The 16,122-nt window shown below is 48.1% G+C and overlaps 1 protein-coding gene and 1 long non-coding RNA gene across 5 annotated transcripts; one reads left to right on the forward strand and one right to left on the reverse strand.

Moving 5' to 3' along the window:
- Nucleotides 1-4,411: 4,411 nt before the first annotated feature.
- On the reverse strand, nucleotides 4,412-15,763 carry tmem200a (transmembrane protein 200A). Of its 3 annotated transcripts, none has more exons than XR_008947397.1 (5): nucleotides 14,934-15,763; nucleotides 8,391-8,528; nucleotides 7,805-8,294; nucleotides 4,902-7,296; nucleotides 4,412-4,669 (listed from the first exon to the last, which is right to left on the reverse strand). XR_008947397.1 is itself a non-coding variant. In XM_057017157.1 (5 exons), the coding sequence occupies exons 2-5, from the start codon at nucleotides 8,519-8,521 to the stop codon at nucleotides 6,205-6,207; spliced, it is 1,647 nt and encodes a 548-aa protein (XP_056873137.1). In that variant the 5' UTR covers nucleotides 8,522-8,528; nucleotides 14,934-15,753; the 3' UTR covers nucleotides 4,412-6,204. The 3 variants fall into 3 exon arrangements, 2 of the variants coding, with proteins under 2 accessions (XP_056873137.1, XP_056873136.1); XM_057017157.1 differs by having other exon boundaries at nucleotides 4,412-7,296; nucleotides 7,805-7,962; nucleotides 8,029-8,294; nucleotides 14,934-15,753; XM_057017156.1 differs by having other exon boundaries at nucleotides 4,412-7,296.
- On the forward strand, nucleotides 8,229-14,050 carry LOC130516246 (uncharacterized). 2 transcript variants are annotated; one of them, XR_008947398.1, is made up of 4 exons: nucleotides 8,229-8,547; nucleotides 11,063-11,123; nucleotides 11,219-11,388; nucleotides 12,841-14,050. It is a non-coding gene; the product is annotated as an uncharacterized LOC130516246 (long non-coding RNA). The 2 variants fall into 2 exon arrangements; XR_008947399.1 differs by lacking the exon at nucleotides 8,229-8,547 and adding an exon at nucleotides 10,269-10,773.
- Nucleotides 15,764-16,122: the final 359 nt, after the last annotated feature.

Below are 16,122 nucleotides of genomic sequence, written 5' to 3' on the forward strand. Positions count from 1 at the left end.
AGACTTTATTGTGTGCGTGTGTGTGTGTGTGTGTGTGTGTGTGTGTGTGTGTGTATCCACTGGCTGATCATTTCTTGTCCCAAACGATCCAATTATAGCAGACAGCTGGAGATATTGCTAATACTGTTCTCTCACACTGTTTGACTAAATGAGCCTCTTGGTCTGGTCGAACTCCAACTCAGCTGAGCAGCACAAAAGAAAACACTTTTCAACTTTAAGCATCGCTTTTTTGGAACAAACACCAACTCAAATCCCACGCAGCTGATGTTTGCGTTTCCCTTATTACACCCATTGCTACTGGCGATGCCATTTCAAGCCTTATTTTCCCCCAGGCATTTGTAGCTTGTGAGTTACCGGCGTTGCCAGAGCAACCGAGATGTTAGCAAGTGTCACCCATTAATGACTGCGTCCATCCTTTTTGCCGAGGCTGAAGGTTGAGGTTTCAAATGGAGCTCTTTAAAATGTCTGCAAAAACAAACAAACAAAAAAAGATACTTCTTGGACAGCTCGACGTTTTTGCAGCAGCATTAACGAGCAAATCGGACCCGCAAACCTCCGGCAGGAGTCACGTGTTTTGGTTGGAAAGATGCTCCGTAGGTCAGCTCGGTCCGTTTGGAAGAATGAAGGACAGAAGGAGCGGGAAGAGCCGCTGATGTGGAGGTAATGGAGGGCGGGGGCTGGCAATTACAGGCAGAGAGATGGCAGTTTCAGTAGGCGGAGGGCGCCAGTGCCCCGAGGTCGTCCTTTCAGATGCATTAATTTAATTGGCTCGTTAAGACATGTGGGATACTTCCTCTTGATTGGTTGAGTAGGCTGATGATGCCCAGGAGGAAGTGTTTAAATTTCTATTTCACACACAGACAGAGGAAGCATAATGCAGATACACACATGACCAGACGTATAACCGTGACCATGATCCTTTATCACACACAGCACACCGCAGAGTGTGTGTGGGTGTCACAGCATCCCCTTCAAAGGCTATAAGTGCGCCCTGAATACACACAACTGTTTGGGTGACCTCTGTCAGGCCGCCCCCGTGCACTCGTTTTTCTGGAAAACCTACAGAACGCCTTGATTTCCCACGAGTCCACCTGTTTCCGCACTGTTCCAATCCTTCAGTTTCCATCACCTTTGCACATTTGAACATCACGTCCAATTAAATCCGTGCAGCTGGTGCCGTGGAGACGCCTGACAACAGAGTCCGACCTCGTCCTCTGGTCAGTCTGGGCTGGTATTTTCTCAGATGAATACGGACAGCCGGCAAATTTCATTTTGAAGCTGTTCGTAGCACCAAAGAGCAGCTGCGACAGTTTGCCGTGGGCAGTGTCAGTTACGGAAGACTCCGTATCTGTCAGTGGGAGCCTGCCGGTGTTGCAAACGGAGTCAAGGTTGGCAATTTCCTCATAGTTTAACAGCCCAGAGTAGCTTCAGTATAATCGACAAGTCGTTTTAAAGCCAAATGTGGCATTTAAGGACTTGTGTCAGAGCCCTTAGCAGCTCACACGCACGTGTAGCAGATGCCTTCTGTCTTACACAACAGCCTGTCGGGTGTCTGCAGCGCTCGCCTCCAGCCACTAGTATAATTAGCTCTGTCCTAGAGGTGATGCTCTGATGAGGAGCTGCATGGATAAGTTTTCCTGTACAATATTGATAAAAGTGCTGTTGCCTTATTGCAAGAGGGTTCTGGGTTTGATTCCTGCCTTCTTCCAGCCTTCTCCTGGTTCATCTCGGAGCTCTCTGTGATGGTTTTACAGACATCGAACACAAACTCAGCATCAGAGATTCCATAACCAGGCCAGTGAGTTGTGGTGTGGATATAATTGAGAGGCAGGGAGGAGCTGGAGTGTAAAGGTGGAGAAGCGAGGAGGACGCAGAATAGAAAAGCCCTCCTGCGTCGAGCAGATGTGAAGCTCCCTGACTCCCTGGTGCCGGCGCCACCGTGACGTGGGGGTAACGAGGGTCAGCGTGTAGATCAGCTGCTGTTCCCGCAGAGAATTTCAGGCGTTCCTCGAAAACAGGACAGACGGGACAACTGGAAGACAGAAACCTTTAAAAAAAAAAAAAGTAACCAAGCATGTTTAACATTTATGACATAATCTTTACGTATTGGTTTAACAGCTCCCGGTTCTGACTTAGATTCAGTGAAGGCAATGATTCAGAGGCGCTTTGGGTTTTTTTGGACTCACAATGTAATTAAGTGTATTTGCCTTAAGTAATGTTGTTGAGACTGCAGCAACTCTGAACTGAAAGTGCAGTCTGGGATTTGAGCGAGGAGAAAATAAACTGCATGCATGAATATTTATGAGTGTATTAAGGCAATATTTATGCACGGAACGCTGAATAATTTTGCAGGGTTTCTTCCCAGAAAACACACTTAAGGCAGCCGGGTCTGTGAAGAATTGCCACAATGTTCTGTGATTTATCGGTTGTCTGGAGTGCCGGTGTTGCTAAAGCGTGAATTACGGGTGACTTAATAAGGATCACAAGTGTGGCAGCATTTGGTGACAGGTCGAAGCCTCCCTGGGAAGAAGGGGATTCATCTCAGAATGAGAACTGGTCATTTTTCAAGGTTTAATACTTTCAATCGATGCAGGGGAAGCTGTAAGGTGCCAAAAGGAACATGCGGGTGATTGAAAGTGCAGGTGAGAGCCTGAAAATAAAGGATTTTCCTGGATATAGTGGAGGGGTGGGTGGAGGGAACGGAAGGTACTCGTACATTTGCTTTGAAAAAGTTGAGTTAGATTGCGGGTGCATTAACACCGATCAGGTGTCTCTGGTCCTTAGCAAGGATTCCTGTGGATATTCCTGCACAGGCGGATGATGACAGGTGGGAAAATGTGCCCGCTCGCTCCTCGGTGCTGCTGGAGGAGGCGCAACGTTTTAACGAGGGGGAAGGAGACGTGAAAGCACTTGAGCATCTCATTATGTTCCTTCTGCAAATGTCCAGTGAAGTCAAAATGAAATGGAAGCCTCATGCAGGAGGGATCACAAAAGCCTTCTGGAGCTGCTGTAGTCATAACAACCTGAATTCATCCTTTTTCCCGATGGGAGCCCTGTTTTGTTTTCCAACTTTTTAAATCCTATCACCTGTGTGTTATCACTAATGATCCCTAAATCCCAATTTGAGTGAATCTTAGTGAGAGTGGACACCTCAGGCAGGGGTCCAGGGCACATCTTGGGCTGCTATGGCAACTGGGCTGGCACCCCTACTGCTGCCTCATGGCAAGTGCCACACGAGTGAAAGAACACGGCTATCGCCACGAGGCCCGGCGGTGACACGCACGCTGCAATCTGGTTTTCTGCTTAATTACACAGGACTTGGTGCAAAGATGAAGAGGGGGAGGGAGGGGGATGCTAGCAGCTATGTTTTGGAGGGAAATGACCTTTGACATATGGGGATTCCCCTCTGGACGTCCGCTGTAGTGTGTAAAATCAGCTCTGATCTGAAGTGAGTTTGGATTCTGCAGCTTCTGTTTTCTGGTACAGGGTGTAAATGTAAATAATGGACATTTACCACTCTGGAAACCGAGGTGTTACTGAGGGGATGACTCGCTTCCATTACTAACTCAGCAACGCTCGTCCCAAACCGCGGCACGCCGCTGACCATGACAGCTGTGATAACGCAGTTCCTGCTCACGGCAGCCATTTTCCTGAGATAATGTCGAAGCGCAGTTTATTCTCACGTACATCAGCGATAGATTCGGGGTATCTTCCGTCCTCACCCCCACTTTTTACATTGCTAGTAACAACTAAACGCCACCTTAATTGTTTAAATTCAACTCTGAGTCATTATGAAATCATGAGCCCTGAGTTCTAAGGAGTCGATGAAGGATCAGTCTATTCCACAGGATTAGGAGAGCAGTTTGGAGTGGCGGAGAAGGTGAGATGACCCTGTCTGTCTCTTTGAGACACGTGGACAGGGAATTCAACGGACCCTGCATATTTTCCTGCAGCATTTGTATCCTCAACCTCTTCATTCGTCTCTTTTGAGCAGCTGCGCTTCACATGACGCACGTCAAGGCGGTGACTTTTAATCATTCTGAATGTATTTCAACGATTTTGCATTTTTGAACTCAAAGAACGCTGATCTCAGGAAGAGAGAACAGCAGTTTTATGCTAACTACATGTGACATCATCCATCACTGCTGCCTGCTAAAAATGTCTCCGGCCTTCAAAAAGGGTTAGGATTATCATCTGCCCGCCGGGTATACGCAGGATGAGTCTCTGACTGCTCGGGCCCTATCTGCACCCTTTGCTAGGCCGCTTCCATGGGCGCGTGTGGTTCCCATGAAGCTGCGCAGCATATGGTTATTGACAAACCCTAACGACGGGAGGAAGGAAAGAGATGGAGAGAAAAGACGGACGGGTTTTTAAGTTGCGATCAGACGTGGAGAAAAACCCAAAGGAGCCGTTTCAGTGAAAATTCCTTTATTTTTCGGAGAGACTGGAATAGAAAACTGAATTAGAAACCCAGGATTGATGGCGCTCTCTAACAGGATCCCTCAGCGGCTTTAACGGAGGCGTTAGAGACTAAAACAGAACACGGATAAGATTCTGAGCGACGTGAAGTCATTTTTCCATCACAGTCAAGATCCTGACAGTCCAGCGGCGACTCGCCTCGTTGACAAATCGCTGCGTTGCGCAGTATTTTACAAACAGCGTCACAAACCTGCAGTCGCAAAAAAATGATCAATAATAAAAGACATGGCAGATGATGTGTGATTGGAGGGGCACTCTAGCACAAAACAGCATCGTTACTTTCAGAAAGGTTTAAGATGCTGTTTGAAAGGTGACTAGTTGCTTATTACCATCAACCCGTGTCACTTTTGAGGCCACACCAGCCTCTGATTACACCAAATTTTACTACTTAAACTGAAAGAACGTGCTGATTGGCTTCATACCTGCAGACCCGGCAGCTGTTTGTTGGATGGCTCTAATTCCTGGAACTTTTGGGTTGAGTCGGGTTCAAGTGTGCAAGTCAGAAGTCGGACTTAAATCAGCACAACTTGATGTTACAGCTCGACCAAAATCGAAATCTGCACACAGTGACTCCCAAGATGCCACATGTGTGTTTTCATTCCAGAGATGCAGCCCTCTCAGTCACTACTGGAGGACACACGTGCACAACCGGAGGCAGTTTAGAGTCTCCAGTCTGCCTATAACGTACCTTCAGGCCATAGCAGGAAACTGGAGTCCCCGTTGTTGTGCTTATTCCTAATCAGGGTCAAGCCTGTCACCAAGTCCGGCCTGAACTGGCCATTCCACTGTGAGAGGCCTCGTAGTGTCTCTCATGGACATTTGGGCTTTGAGTCATACTGCTTCTGTTCAAGTGAGCTTCAATCATCACAACTTTCCAAAGGAGCGATTAGATTATGACGGTGTACCCTGAGTATGATCAGTGATGGAGTTTCAAGGTGATTCCCAGTGAGAAGTAAGTTTCCTTTTTCAGTAGTGGACACGCAGCTCTTATTAAAGGTCTTGGAGATGAGCAGCAACGCTGTGGCTCCGGGGCAACAAACACTCTCTGATTGAATTTCCAGCCTGACTGCGGTGTAGTAATTTAAAATACTCCGACTTCTTCCTATTTTCTACATGTGCTACAGTCTCACAGTCAGGTTAATACACAAACCACCTTCAAACAATGACTTCACGACTAATATCTATAGAAATCTGCCACTACAGCGTGCCGCCACCCTACCAACTGTAAGCTAATGGCTCATTTTTGGGGATAGATATTGTCTGATGTTGTTTTTGTCTCAGGCAAATGATCAGTTTCACACTTGTTTTATTATAGTTTTAACTAATTTCCTCTGTGGCTAAACCTTCTTGTACGAGCGTCACATCTGTGTCCTTGAAACACCTCAAGAACAAAACAACTAGGACCTTAATCTTCACAGAAATATCGATCTTTTGGAGTAGAGATTTATGTCTGTAAAGGATGATGCAGTGTGTTTTCTCGTCAATGTTACTATTATTGTCCTAAAGGGGTCAGAGGTCACGCGTCACCTACAGGACAGCACCAGTGGACCTGATACAGTGGACACCGCTGTCTTGATGTGTGGCCTGAAGCTTGGACCTCACAAGGTCGTCAGTACTCTCCAGCGTACTCCTCCTACAGAGTCTTCGGGGCTGTGTTTGACCTTCCAGCCGTTTCCAGCTGGCGCTCACTCGGCCTGAACAATGTGGTCCGTCCGTCTCAAGTCTTCAGAATCGTGTTTCGGAGCTGCCCCTCTTTAGCGTGCTGCTGTTAAACTCATCGTGCTCGAAGCTCAGATTATTGTGGGACCTTGATATCATTAGCAGCTTCTCGCGCTTGCTGTAGTCGCGCCTGGCTGCCACAGAAACGTCCAACAGGCGCTCTGCCTGTTCTTCCCTGTCCTCCAGACGCACGTAGCCTTTGCTGCTGCTGCTGCGGCCGCCGCCGCTGTTGCTGCGGTCCAGCCTGGGCCAACTGGGGTGCTTCCGTTGCTCGGTGCGCACGCTGAGCATGCTTGGCCTGCGCTCCAGGTCCAGGGATTTGGAGTGGCTGCTGAGCATGTGCAAGGAGGAGTTGGAGCCAAAGTTGGTCCTTGCCGCTCCAGGGGAGAGCCAGCAGCCTGAGGGGACAGGAGAGAGCGAGGTAGAGGAGACAGAGGAGCACTGGGAGGAAGAGGAGGCAGAGTTGCTGCGATGTAAGCCAGGGGGTTTGGAGGCCTTGGCGACAGATGGAACAGGAACCACCAGAGACTCCATAGAGCACAGAGGCTGAAAGCTCTGTCCGTCGCTTTTGTCTCCTCCTCTGTCCTCCTCGGTGATGGCCTCCATCTCCGGCTCGTCAATAACGCAGTTGTTGAGCTTTATGACCGGGAGCGTAAACGCCGAGATGGAGGACGAGACGATGGAACGTGCATGATGCCCCCCCCTCTCCCCGTCTCCATCCACCGACCACTGCTGCCGCAGCGACTCCGAGCGTGCCGGGCCGACCCCGGGTCCGTAGAGAGGACGATCTTTGTAGAGCGGAGCCAGCAGACCCGCAAAACTACAGTCCAGGCGCGCCTGCTCCCTCTGCCTGTGGAGCTCCTCCTCTCCTAACAGCCCCTCCTCCTCCTCCGTGGAACCAACTCCACCGCTTCCTGCCCGAGAGGAGAAGGCCAGGAGGGAGTTGGAGGCCAAGCGTGCCACGTTATCAGCCCTGAATGTCTGAAGATCTCCCTCTCTGGAGTAGGTGCTGTTGCGGTGATGGTGATGTTTCTGCTCCCGCTGTTTGAGGCGGTGGATGTCGATGACTGTGGAGTACATGTCCCTCATGTGGATTATCTGGGACAGACAACAATAAAATCGGGATTATGAGATTTGAGAATGGAATGAATATCGAGATATTGGGGGGGGGAAGTGCTGTATAGTCATCCATGTGTGGGTTTGGATCAATTATGTGCGTCCGTATGGAATATAGATGTATGACACATGGTGAATGTGATGAACTGGTGGGAATGTTTGCTTTTTTATCATGGTTATTTGGATTTTTGAGCACATTTTCCACATACGTCACTAAAAGAGAAGATGGAGAACTAATCAAATCAAGGATGGGAAGGACACGGCATGGCTGCTGAGTAAATGGGCTCAGTGGGAAATTAAGGAGATGTGGAGAGCTGGGCAGCAGGATGCTGGCAGAATGATGATTTGCATGTTATATATATTTGTTCTACAGAAACCTAGTGATGATAATGTGGCTGCAGCAGGCGTGCGTCTCATTTCTTTGAGAGGGAAGGAATTAAGTAGTGAGACCGGATGAAAAATGCCTTCATAACAATTTTTCCAGGCTTACTTTCGTTTCCCTGTCTCTGTTTTCATGAAGGATAGCGTTGGCACAGATGAAGATGAAAATCCCAATGCCCATGGTGAAGGGCCCGAGCATCTTCATCCTCTCAGAGTGACGGTGCTGCTCCAGGAACCGTGTGAGGGCGCCCGCTGCCTGCTTGGTGCCTGCATACAGAACACATGAAGAAGGTCGCACCTCGAGGTCCGGGAGGCACATGAACAGAACCGTACCTTTCATGGTGCCACTCGTGCTAAAGTTAGCCGCGGTGGAGCTCATTGTGGTGACGTTGTTTTCGCCGCCAGAGTCGGTTTTAGGCCGTCCTCCCGTGTGCGACTTAGACGAAGGCACAGTTTCGCCGTGTGGCCAGTAGCCCAGCGTTGCCATGCCGATGCCGACAGCGAGGATGACCAGTCCCAGGAGAAGGAAAAAGCCCGAGGCAGAGTACAGGCGGAGACGACCTCGCACGACCACGACATCAGAGCGTCTTTTCCTCTTTCTAAATGAAAACAGATTGGTCATTTATATTTGAGTATATATGAATGAAATCATTCAATTACACAGGAAATCTTTGCCTCTCTGCGTCATTATCTACCTCGGAGGCCCCTCCGGGGCTGGGTTTGCCAGACCGGCCAAGGTAGGCGGGATGGACCGCTGCTGGGAGCGGGCAGAGTCTTGGCGTTTGAGCTTCGCCAAGCCCGTCAGCACGCCTGCTGCTGCAGTCATACCGAACCTACGAGCACAGAGAAAAGGTGACGCCTAATTAACCAGAATATCTCCCAGCCCGCAGCACATTTGACATTCAGACACACAATCCAGCCACTCTAGAAGACACATCAGCTTAATTCGTCTTATCTTACATGCGTGCGCCACCTCCGCGACAGCGGGGACAGTTCTGACGTGCAGCGGCTCTTCAATTCAAAGAGGTGCTTTTAATTGTACCAGCGATACTGTTGTAAGCGTTCAAAAACACCTCCTTCGACAGATGACACACGTGTGTTCTGGATAGCTCTTCAAAGCTTGTATTTGTGTTCAATTCGCCAGCTATAAGGCTGGAATTACAGCAATTCTGACATAATATTCAGATGAATCACAGCTTCTGTGCTCACCAGCTGCTCCGGTGCCGATTCGTGGTTATTAAAGGAAACAAACGCGAGCTGACTTAATTTAGGTTTAAAAAGCTTGTTAATCTAGGGGCACAGGAACATTAGCATTAGCCTGTATAGTACTAAAAGGATTAATTTGGCTGTATTTCATGTTGAATTAACAAAGTGCGTAGTGAAAGGACAGGTACGATAGAGAGATGAGCTAACAGGGCGATAAAGTCAATGATCAGTGGTCGTGACGAGCAAGAATGTTAAAGGAGTGGTGAGCTTCTGCTGCCTGTTGGTTTTCTGACCAGGTGCCCCTGTTGTTGCATGGGAACGAAAACACAGATGCCCCCCCCGCCCTCGTTTTCATCTCCAAGCCTCTTCCTTTTAGGTCATACTGTCTACAATTCCCTCTCCCCATTCTGACCCTTGGCCTGTTGACTAATGCATTCTGGTTGCGACCCTGAATAATTTCCCTCCTCCTTTACTCCCCCCCAGCCTGTGGCTTTTCCTTCTTATCGCTGTGTTTGTCTTTCTCCTCCCCCTACCCTCTGGCCACATATATCTATTTTTAAAACTTCTAATTTTAATTTTCTTTTATTTGGTTATTTTGCCTTTTCCCTCCCTTCCTTCAATTTTTCCTTTTAGATTTCTCAGAGTGCTGCTTTAAGAAGACGAATCAAAGCTTTTGGCTCTGAATCCCTCTCTCTCACACACACAAACACACACACACACACACACACACACACACACACAACACACACACACACACACACACACACACACACACACACAGACCAGACGCTCTCTCTCCTTTCTGCTTTCTCACATCTTGGTGTATTTAATGTCAATCATTATATTGGCAACGCTGCTGGAAGCGCTTCGCCACAGATGGTGAATCACACAAACAACAGCTTCTTCTGGGTTCTTCTGCTCTCCGTCTCTCTCTGCCTTCTCTTCTTCCACTGCTGGAACCCACACAATGTTTCACCACTGGGGGAGAGATTCCCTCCATTTACAGTTGAGGGAGTGATGGATGCAAAGGAGACAAAGACGAAAGGAGAAATAATTCTATACACACACAAGCAGCAGCTGGAGAACAGCAGAAGCTGGGTGCCACCACAGACGATACTGATCCCCGATTGATCGGTAACATCTAGTGTGTGTCAGAATGAACGACTTGGTTTGGTTTTCTTCTATGCAGCTGCAGCAGCAATTAACGATTCCCTGATTTTCAGGAATGTCAAAGGTTCAGATGAAGGAGGAGGCACACACACACACACACACACACACACACAGGATGTGCTGTATTAATGCTAGCATTGGTTTGGATCAGAAGGAGTGTGTTGCAACAAAGACAAGAGACTGTGGGGGGTGGGGGGTTCTATACTTTCAACAAGGTGGGTGTGAGAAAGGAGAGGGGCAGCGAGAATGAAGTGATGGTGTAACATACACACCGGCAGCCTAATGAGGATTCACTCCAGACCCGACACAACGAGCCTTTTATGTGCTTGTACCTGAGCGGTGATGCTGAAGAATCACATTATTCAGCTTTTGCCTTCCAGATGTCTCCGTTCCCGTCCTTGTGCGAGGACAACGCAACATTTGGAGCATTTCGGATGCAGCTAATTAAAAAAGAATTTATTTGGCACAGGAAAAAAAGCATCCGAACCTTGAGAGTGGAGGTTTGACACCAGACCTGAGTGCACGTCTGTGTGTTTTCCTGTGGTTCCAGAAAAATGTCATTGTTCCATTCATCAGTTCTAAAATGTTTATCCAGGTTGATGCAATGCTGCCATGACAACATTACTGGAGCTCATGGGACAGGACATACTTATACTGGATGATTTAATATCAAGTGATCAGAAAAATCCAGCTGCTAAACAGGTTGGGCTCTGCAGGAAGCTGCAGATTTGTGATCGGTGGAGGGTTGACATGTGTTTCTGTATTTACGCCCAAAGCCAGAATGCATTTGACTGTTTTCATGGTAACAATGTTGCAACCAAACGCTATCTGGACCCCCCCCCCCACCAAATTTCTTGAGGGGTTTAACCATGTGGCGAACACTCTATGACCCTTTACCTTTCACACACACACACCTCCTCACATTTCTATCTTTGTTGGGACTTTTATAGACATAACACATTTTCCCACGTCCTGCGTGTCTCCACTGCAGGAACCCCTCTGAGAGGATATTTACTGGAACAGGATGTGATGTGGAACCCAGCAGAAAAGGGGTATTAGCGTCATAGCTGCAAACTTCAGAGACCTGTATATTACACCGCCTCCTCCTTGTTGTTTTCTTTGTTATTATTTTTGCTTTTGGTTGCAGGCCCGGGCGACGTCATGATGGACACTGTTGCATGATTATGCTCCAAACCCGTGACGTCGTCGAGGGGTCCCACCCCGCAGTGGAGACATGACCATCGAGAGGGCAGAGTGGAAGGACTGAGAAAGCCCCCAGAATTTATCAGGAACTCCCGCCGTCAAAAGACAGCTTAAGTATTTCAGTACTCAATATGTGTCAAATACAAGGACACACTCTTTCTCTCTCTCTCTCACTCTCTCCCTCTTTCTCCTCTGTGATGACACTCATGCATGTGTTACATCCTTGTGAGATTGCTTTTGCAGCATAATAACAAGAGGTTACCTTGTTATCTATAGGAGACATCCTGTGATTTACTGTCCCTATAGCAACTACATTAGCTGTAACAGGTGTCATGTTTCTATAGCAACAACCAGCTATGTGCGCAGGAATGACAGGTCTATCATTAAGGATACACTATATCCTCTTTACAAACGGGCATTCCTCACAGATTTCATATTTTGGCACGGTTACTGGGTGGAAATGGCACCTTTGTGTCAGAGAGAACGTGGCAACTTCAAACAGAATTTATCCCACCTTTGTGAATTTCAAAGAGGTTTGATGGAGGTGGGGTGGAAGAGCGGGAGACGGCAAAGGAAGCCAGTGGAGCAGGGAGGGGAAAAGACTGCGATGATGAGGAATTTGCAAGTGGGATGAAATGACAAGATGAGTCGCTGACAGGGAAACACCGGGATGATTGGAGCCGAGTTCGGCATGAAATGTGTGGGGGAAAAGTTGTTTTTGCACTTTTCCACTTTAGCTTTCACAGCGTTAATGGAATCGTTTTTAAGCGGCTTCTGCTGGAGTGCTTTGATTTTCTGTGAAGGGTGACAAGAGAAGACGGCAGATGTGAGACAGAGACAGAAAACAAGGAGAGCTGAGGTAGACGACGAGCGAGGAGAAAACAGGAGCTTTGATTTACAAAAAGAGTCAAAGGTTCTCGGCTGTCAGAGGAAGCGGAAAATGACTCACTTCAGTCCACCTGACACAGGGAGATGGAGCAGGAATGAAAGACGGCTGTGACTGTATCGTAAGTGGCTACCAAATAAAATGTCGCTTAAAAGGGGGAAGCCAACCCCCCCCAACCATCGCCTGCTGCTGCAGATAAGGTCACCTGTCATAATATCATGGAGGTAGGAGTCAACCTAACCCTGATGCTGGGAGGAATGGGCTCAAAACAGAACCAGGAAGATCTATTTGAAGTATCGCTGTGAGCTGTTCTGCCACGAAATGAACAAAGTATTCATCCACAGTCCACATCCAAAAGCCCTCAATAACAGTTTATACAGAAAAACTTTTTTTTTTTTCCTCTCATTGACATAACTTCATACCATCCAAGTTAATGTTCCTGCTTTAATTCATAGCTCGGGCTTCTGGCAGTAAGGTCTTGTAATGTTCCAAGTCCTTGAGGTTTGGAAATTTCCAGGGTGGAACATTAGGTCTGGCTCTTATTAACACATGCGCTCTCAGTTCATGTTAAAGGGGTCGTACGTGCTCTCTGAACTTGAGCTTCCTGGTCGCAGAATCCTCAGGCTTCACTCATTTACCTTTGACGGCCCCTAATGTGGAATCCTTTCCTATTTGTCCAGGAATGGTTGGAGCAGCTGCTGACTCAGACCAGTCTCACCGTGTTGTCTCAAATATCAACCCTGCGCGTTCCATTGTGTGCCTGCCGACCCCCCCGGAGCTGCCGCTGCGAGCCCAAACAGCTGCACGTCTTTATGGTCAGAGGTGGTTGAACTGAACTTGAATGCTGATTCTATGTGAAGAACAGACGTCCAAAGGGGTCCAAAGGGGTCTTATCAGGCAGGGAACATCTGTGCTGGTGCTTTTTTTAAGATGATTGGATTAAAATTAGGTTTGAACCTTAATGTTTGAGTCCACCTGGCTGATAAGCAGTCACACTCTTTCGTGAGTCTCCGTCTTTGTAGCTCTGGAGCAAAATTTCATACTTATTGACCCCCGACTTCTCTAAGCAGCAACCAAAACGGCTAATCAATAATCCGCTCCTGCTGCTCTTTCACCAGACTCAATCTGCCTGGAGAATATGTCACCTTGTGACCTTTTGACAGCACATTTTCTGTTGTGAGCACCCTGGTGTCCCCTCCCCCCTCCTTCTCCCTCGCCATCTTCCCCCCGCTTCCTCTTTACTCTGACACCCTTTGTGCCGTTTCCTTCTAATATCACCGCAGACGAGTTGGGCTCTGAGTCGAATCATCAGGAGCCCGTGCGCCCGGCGTGTGTTTGTGTGTGAAGTGGACCCCTCCGTCGAAGAATGACTCACTCTGTCTTCTCACAGCTTCTCAGCCAGTCACCCACACTCATCCTGTGGCACGAGCTGTCCCCAACTGCTCTGCGGCAGCTACGTTCTGGTACATTTGTAGGGTTTGGGTCTGGACGCGCCATCATTTCTTTCAGTTCCACAGTTGTTATGTAATCTGGCCCCTTGAAAATGACTCACACCATTTGCTGCTCTTAAAAGTCATACTTATGTTAAGTAAAAAAAAAAAAAAAAGCCCATCAGTTACATTTAAAGCAGAAACTAGCTCCAAAATACAGTTAGTTCAAAGGGCTTCACAGAGGAAATAACCACTAATACCCACACTGGAGCCATCATCCTACAGATCAGCTCCAGCTCTTCCACTACAAGTGAACGGGGCAAAGAGAAATACTCGAGTACTTCACACTCACACTTGCTGTAGAGCACGTGTCTCTGTGGGGTTCTCTGGAGTGAAAGGAAGTGTTGGCCCAGCGCTATTGGAGCAGGATAATCCAGTCAGGGGACGTGTGTGAAGGAGGATTAACTGATATGTCGGCCGGCCCCTTGAAACCTCTCAAACTAAATGTTTAGGTGCTAAACATTTGGAAGCATCGTCAGGCTCAGGCAGCCCTCAAGCACACACTTCCCTCTCATCCATCACAGCCTGGACAATAACACAGAGCCTTCTCGAACTTGGCTTGTTGTGCCTTCATTCAGATATTTGACCTTAATTTGACGGGTGTGCAGGGACAGTGTTTACTTTAAATCCCCGTTTCAGATGTGCAGGCACGAGCGGAATTCAGTTACATCACAACTGGACGACACGCGTGGGGCGGAATGCAATTTATACAAGTATGGTGTTGAAACCAGACACATTCCATCCCATCAGGCTGTGGAATTCCCAACGAAAAAAATGATCCTGGAGAGATGGAATTGGCTTTCTGTGGGCGCACATTAGACAAGATTATTGATCATTTGGGCTGATGAATGGTGACCTTTTAACGATGACCTCTGACCCATTTTCAAGGGCACGTGTGTGCTCACATCACCATTGTAAGACAGTTTTTTGTTATTGTATCTCAGAATGATATCGAAAACCTGGCATCCCTTTACAGTCAGTCAGTCAGTCAACCAATCAATCAATCAATCAATCAATCAATCAATCAATCAATCAATCAATCAATCAATCAATCAATGCATTAAACAACAACACGTCATGATCCCGACAAAATCTTTCTATTAAACAGATATTTAGGCTGCAGTGAAAATGTGGCATTTCCATGTACCATCGTGTAAAACTTCATCACTCATCAAATCTTAATAATTGCACCATTTAAAATAGATGCAGATAAAAAGAGCCACGGGATTTCTGTTAGCTTTGGCTGTTATAAAAAGTGGGGCTGTAAACTGTTCCGTACTTACGTTCGCAAGAAAGCAGAGTTTTCCCCTTCACTGCGCCATCAGCCATGGATGAAGGGTCTGCTGCGACCCGGGGGGGAGTGAAAACATCCTCCTCCTCTGGCAGGAGACGTCCAAGCTGAGGAAACGGGGACGCTTCGTCTCTCTGTCCCCGAGAGAGTGTGTTCGCGGACTCTCAAAGTGTCCAAAGACTTTCGTGTTTTATGCGAGGGACGTGCGCGCCGGACGATGGCGAAGAAACGCGCTCCCGGTTACGAACGCGGGGAGATCCATCAACACATCCCGACTGTCTGACATCACGAACGCTGCGGTTGTGGATCCCGAGGCAAAGCCTCATGTGCCGTTGCAAAATGCTGCACACGAGCGTAGATCCCAGCTAGGAGGAACGCGTAAAAGTACCCAAACCAAAAACTTGGACACGTCCGTGAAAATGGAAAAAACACAAACCCAAACCTAAACATCCAACTCCAACTTGTCGCTTTTCAACTTTAAAAAATATATGGATCAAAGCACCGCAAAGTGGACCTTTTTATTCCTCTGAACAAAGATAGACGAGGCAGCTCCTCTCCTCCAAAGCGCGTCAGTGCCTGTGAGAATGGTGGTGAGGGGTTCCGGCTCAGGTTGGCGCGCGTGCACGCGTGTGCGTGCGTGTGACAGCGAAGGAGAGAGAGAGAGAGAGAGATCGGGTGAAAGATTGGCAGGATTCCTGCGCCTTTGGGCACGAGAGGAAAGCAGCGCGCCACGCACGCCCCGCGTGTGCAGGCGAGGGGAGGAATCCTCGACGGTGACGGAGAAACGTGTCAGTCGTTTAAACTTCATGTGCGATCGCGAAAAACGCGCATAAACGACAGATGTTTCGCGTTGGGAGCTTTTACGCGCACGAACGTTGTAGTTTGACGCTCACGTGCAACGTGCACAGGGAAAGGGGGGGGGGGGGGGGGGGGGCGTTACAGATGCTGGCATGAGTGTTATTTCCGGAATTTATACTGGAATTGAGTCAGTGAAAATCATATCAGTGTGCGCGTGCGCCCGTGTGTGTGTAAGAGAGAGATATGAGATAAAGTTGTGGAGCATTAACAACCTGAGGGCTGAGTTCACATGGAGTAGAGCCGCGCACGCTGGATTTACATGTGCGTTGCCACAATCTGATGGTCTCCAGGCGCCATTTCCAGCTCAACACTGCACATCTGAC

This window comes from Takifugu flavidus, chromosome 19 (genome assembly GCF_003711565.1).
Source record: "Takifugu flavidus isolate HTHZ2018 chromosome 19, ASM371156v2, whole genome shotgun sequence".
NCBI lineage: Eukaryota > Metazoa > Chordata > Actinopteri > Tetraodontiformes > Tetraodontidae > Takifugu > Takifugu flavidus.

Coding starts and splice junctions, on each gene's coding strand:
- tmem200a (XM_057017156.1), bottom strand. CDS start 8,521: ATGACTGCAGCAGCAGGCGTGCTGACGGGCTTGGCGAAGCTCAAACGC. Junction 8,295..8,390: donor GCCCCGGAGGGGCCTCCGAG/GTAGATAATGAC, acceptor GTTTTCATTTAG/AAAGAGGAAAAGACGCTCTG. Junction 7,297..7,804: donor ACAGAGACAGGGAAACGAAA/GTAAGCCTGGAA, acceptor TGTCTGTCCCAG/ATAATCCACATGAGGGACAT.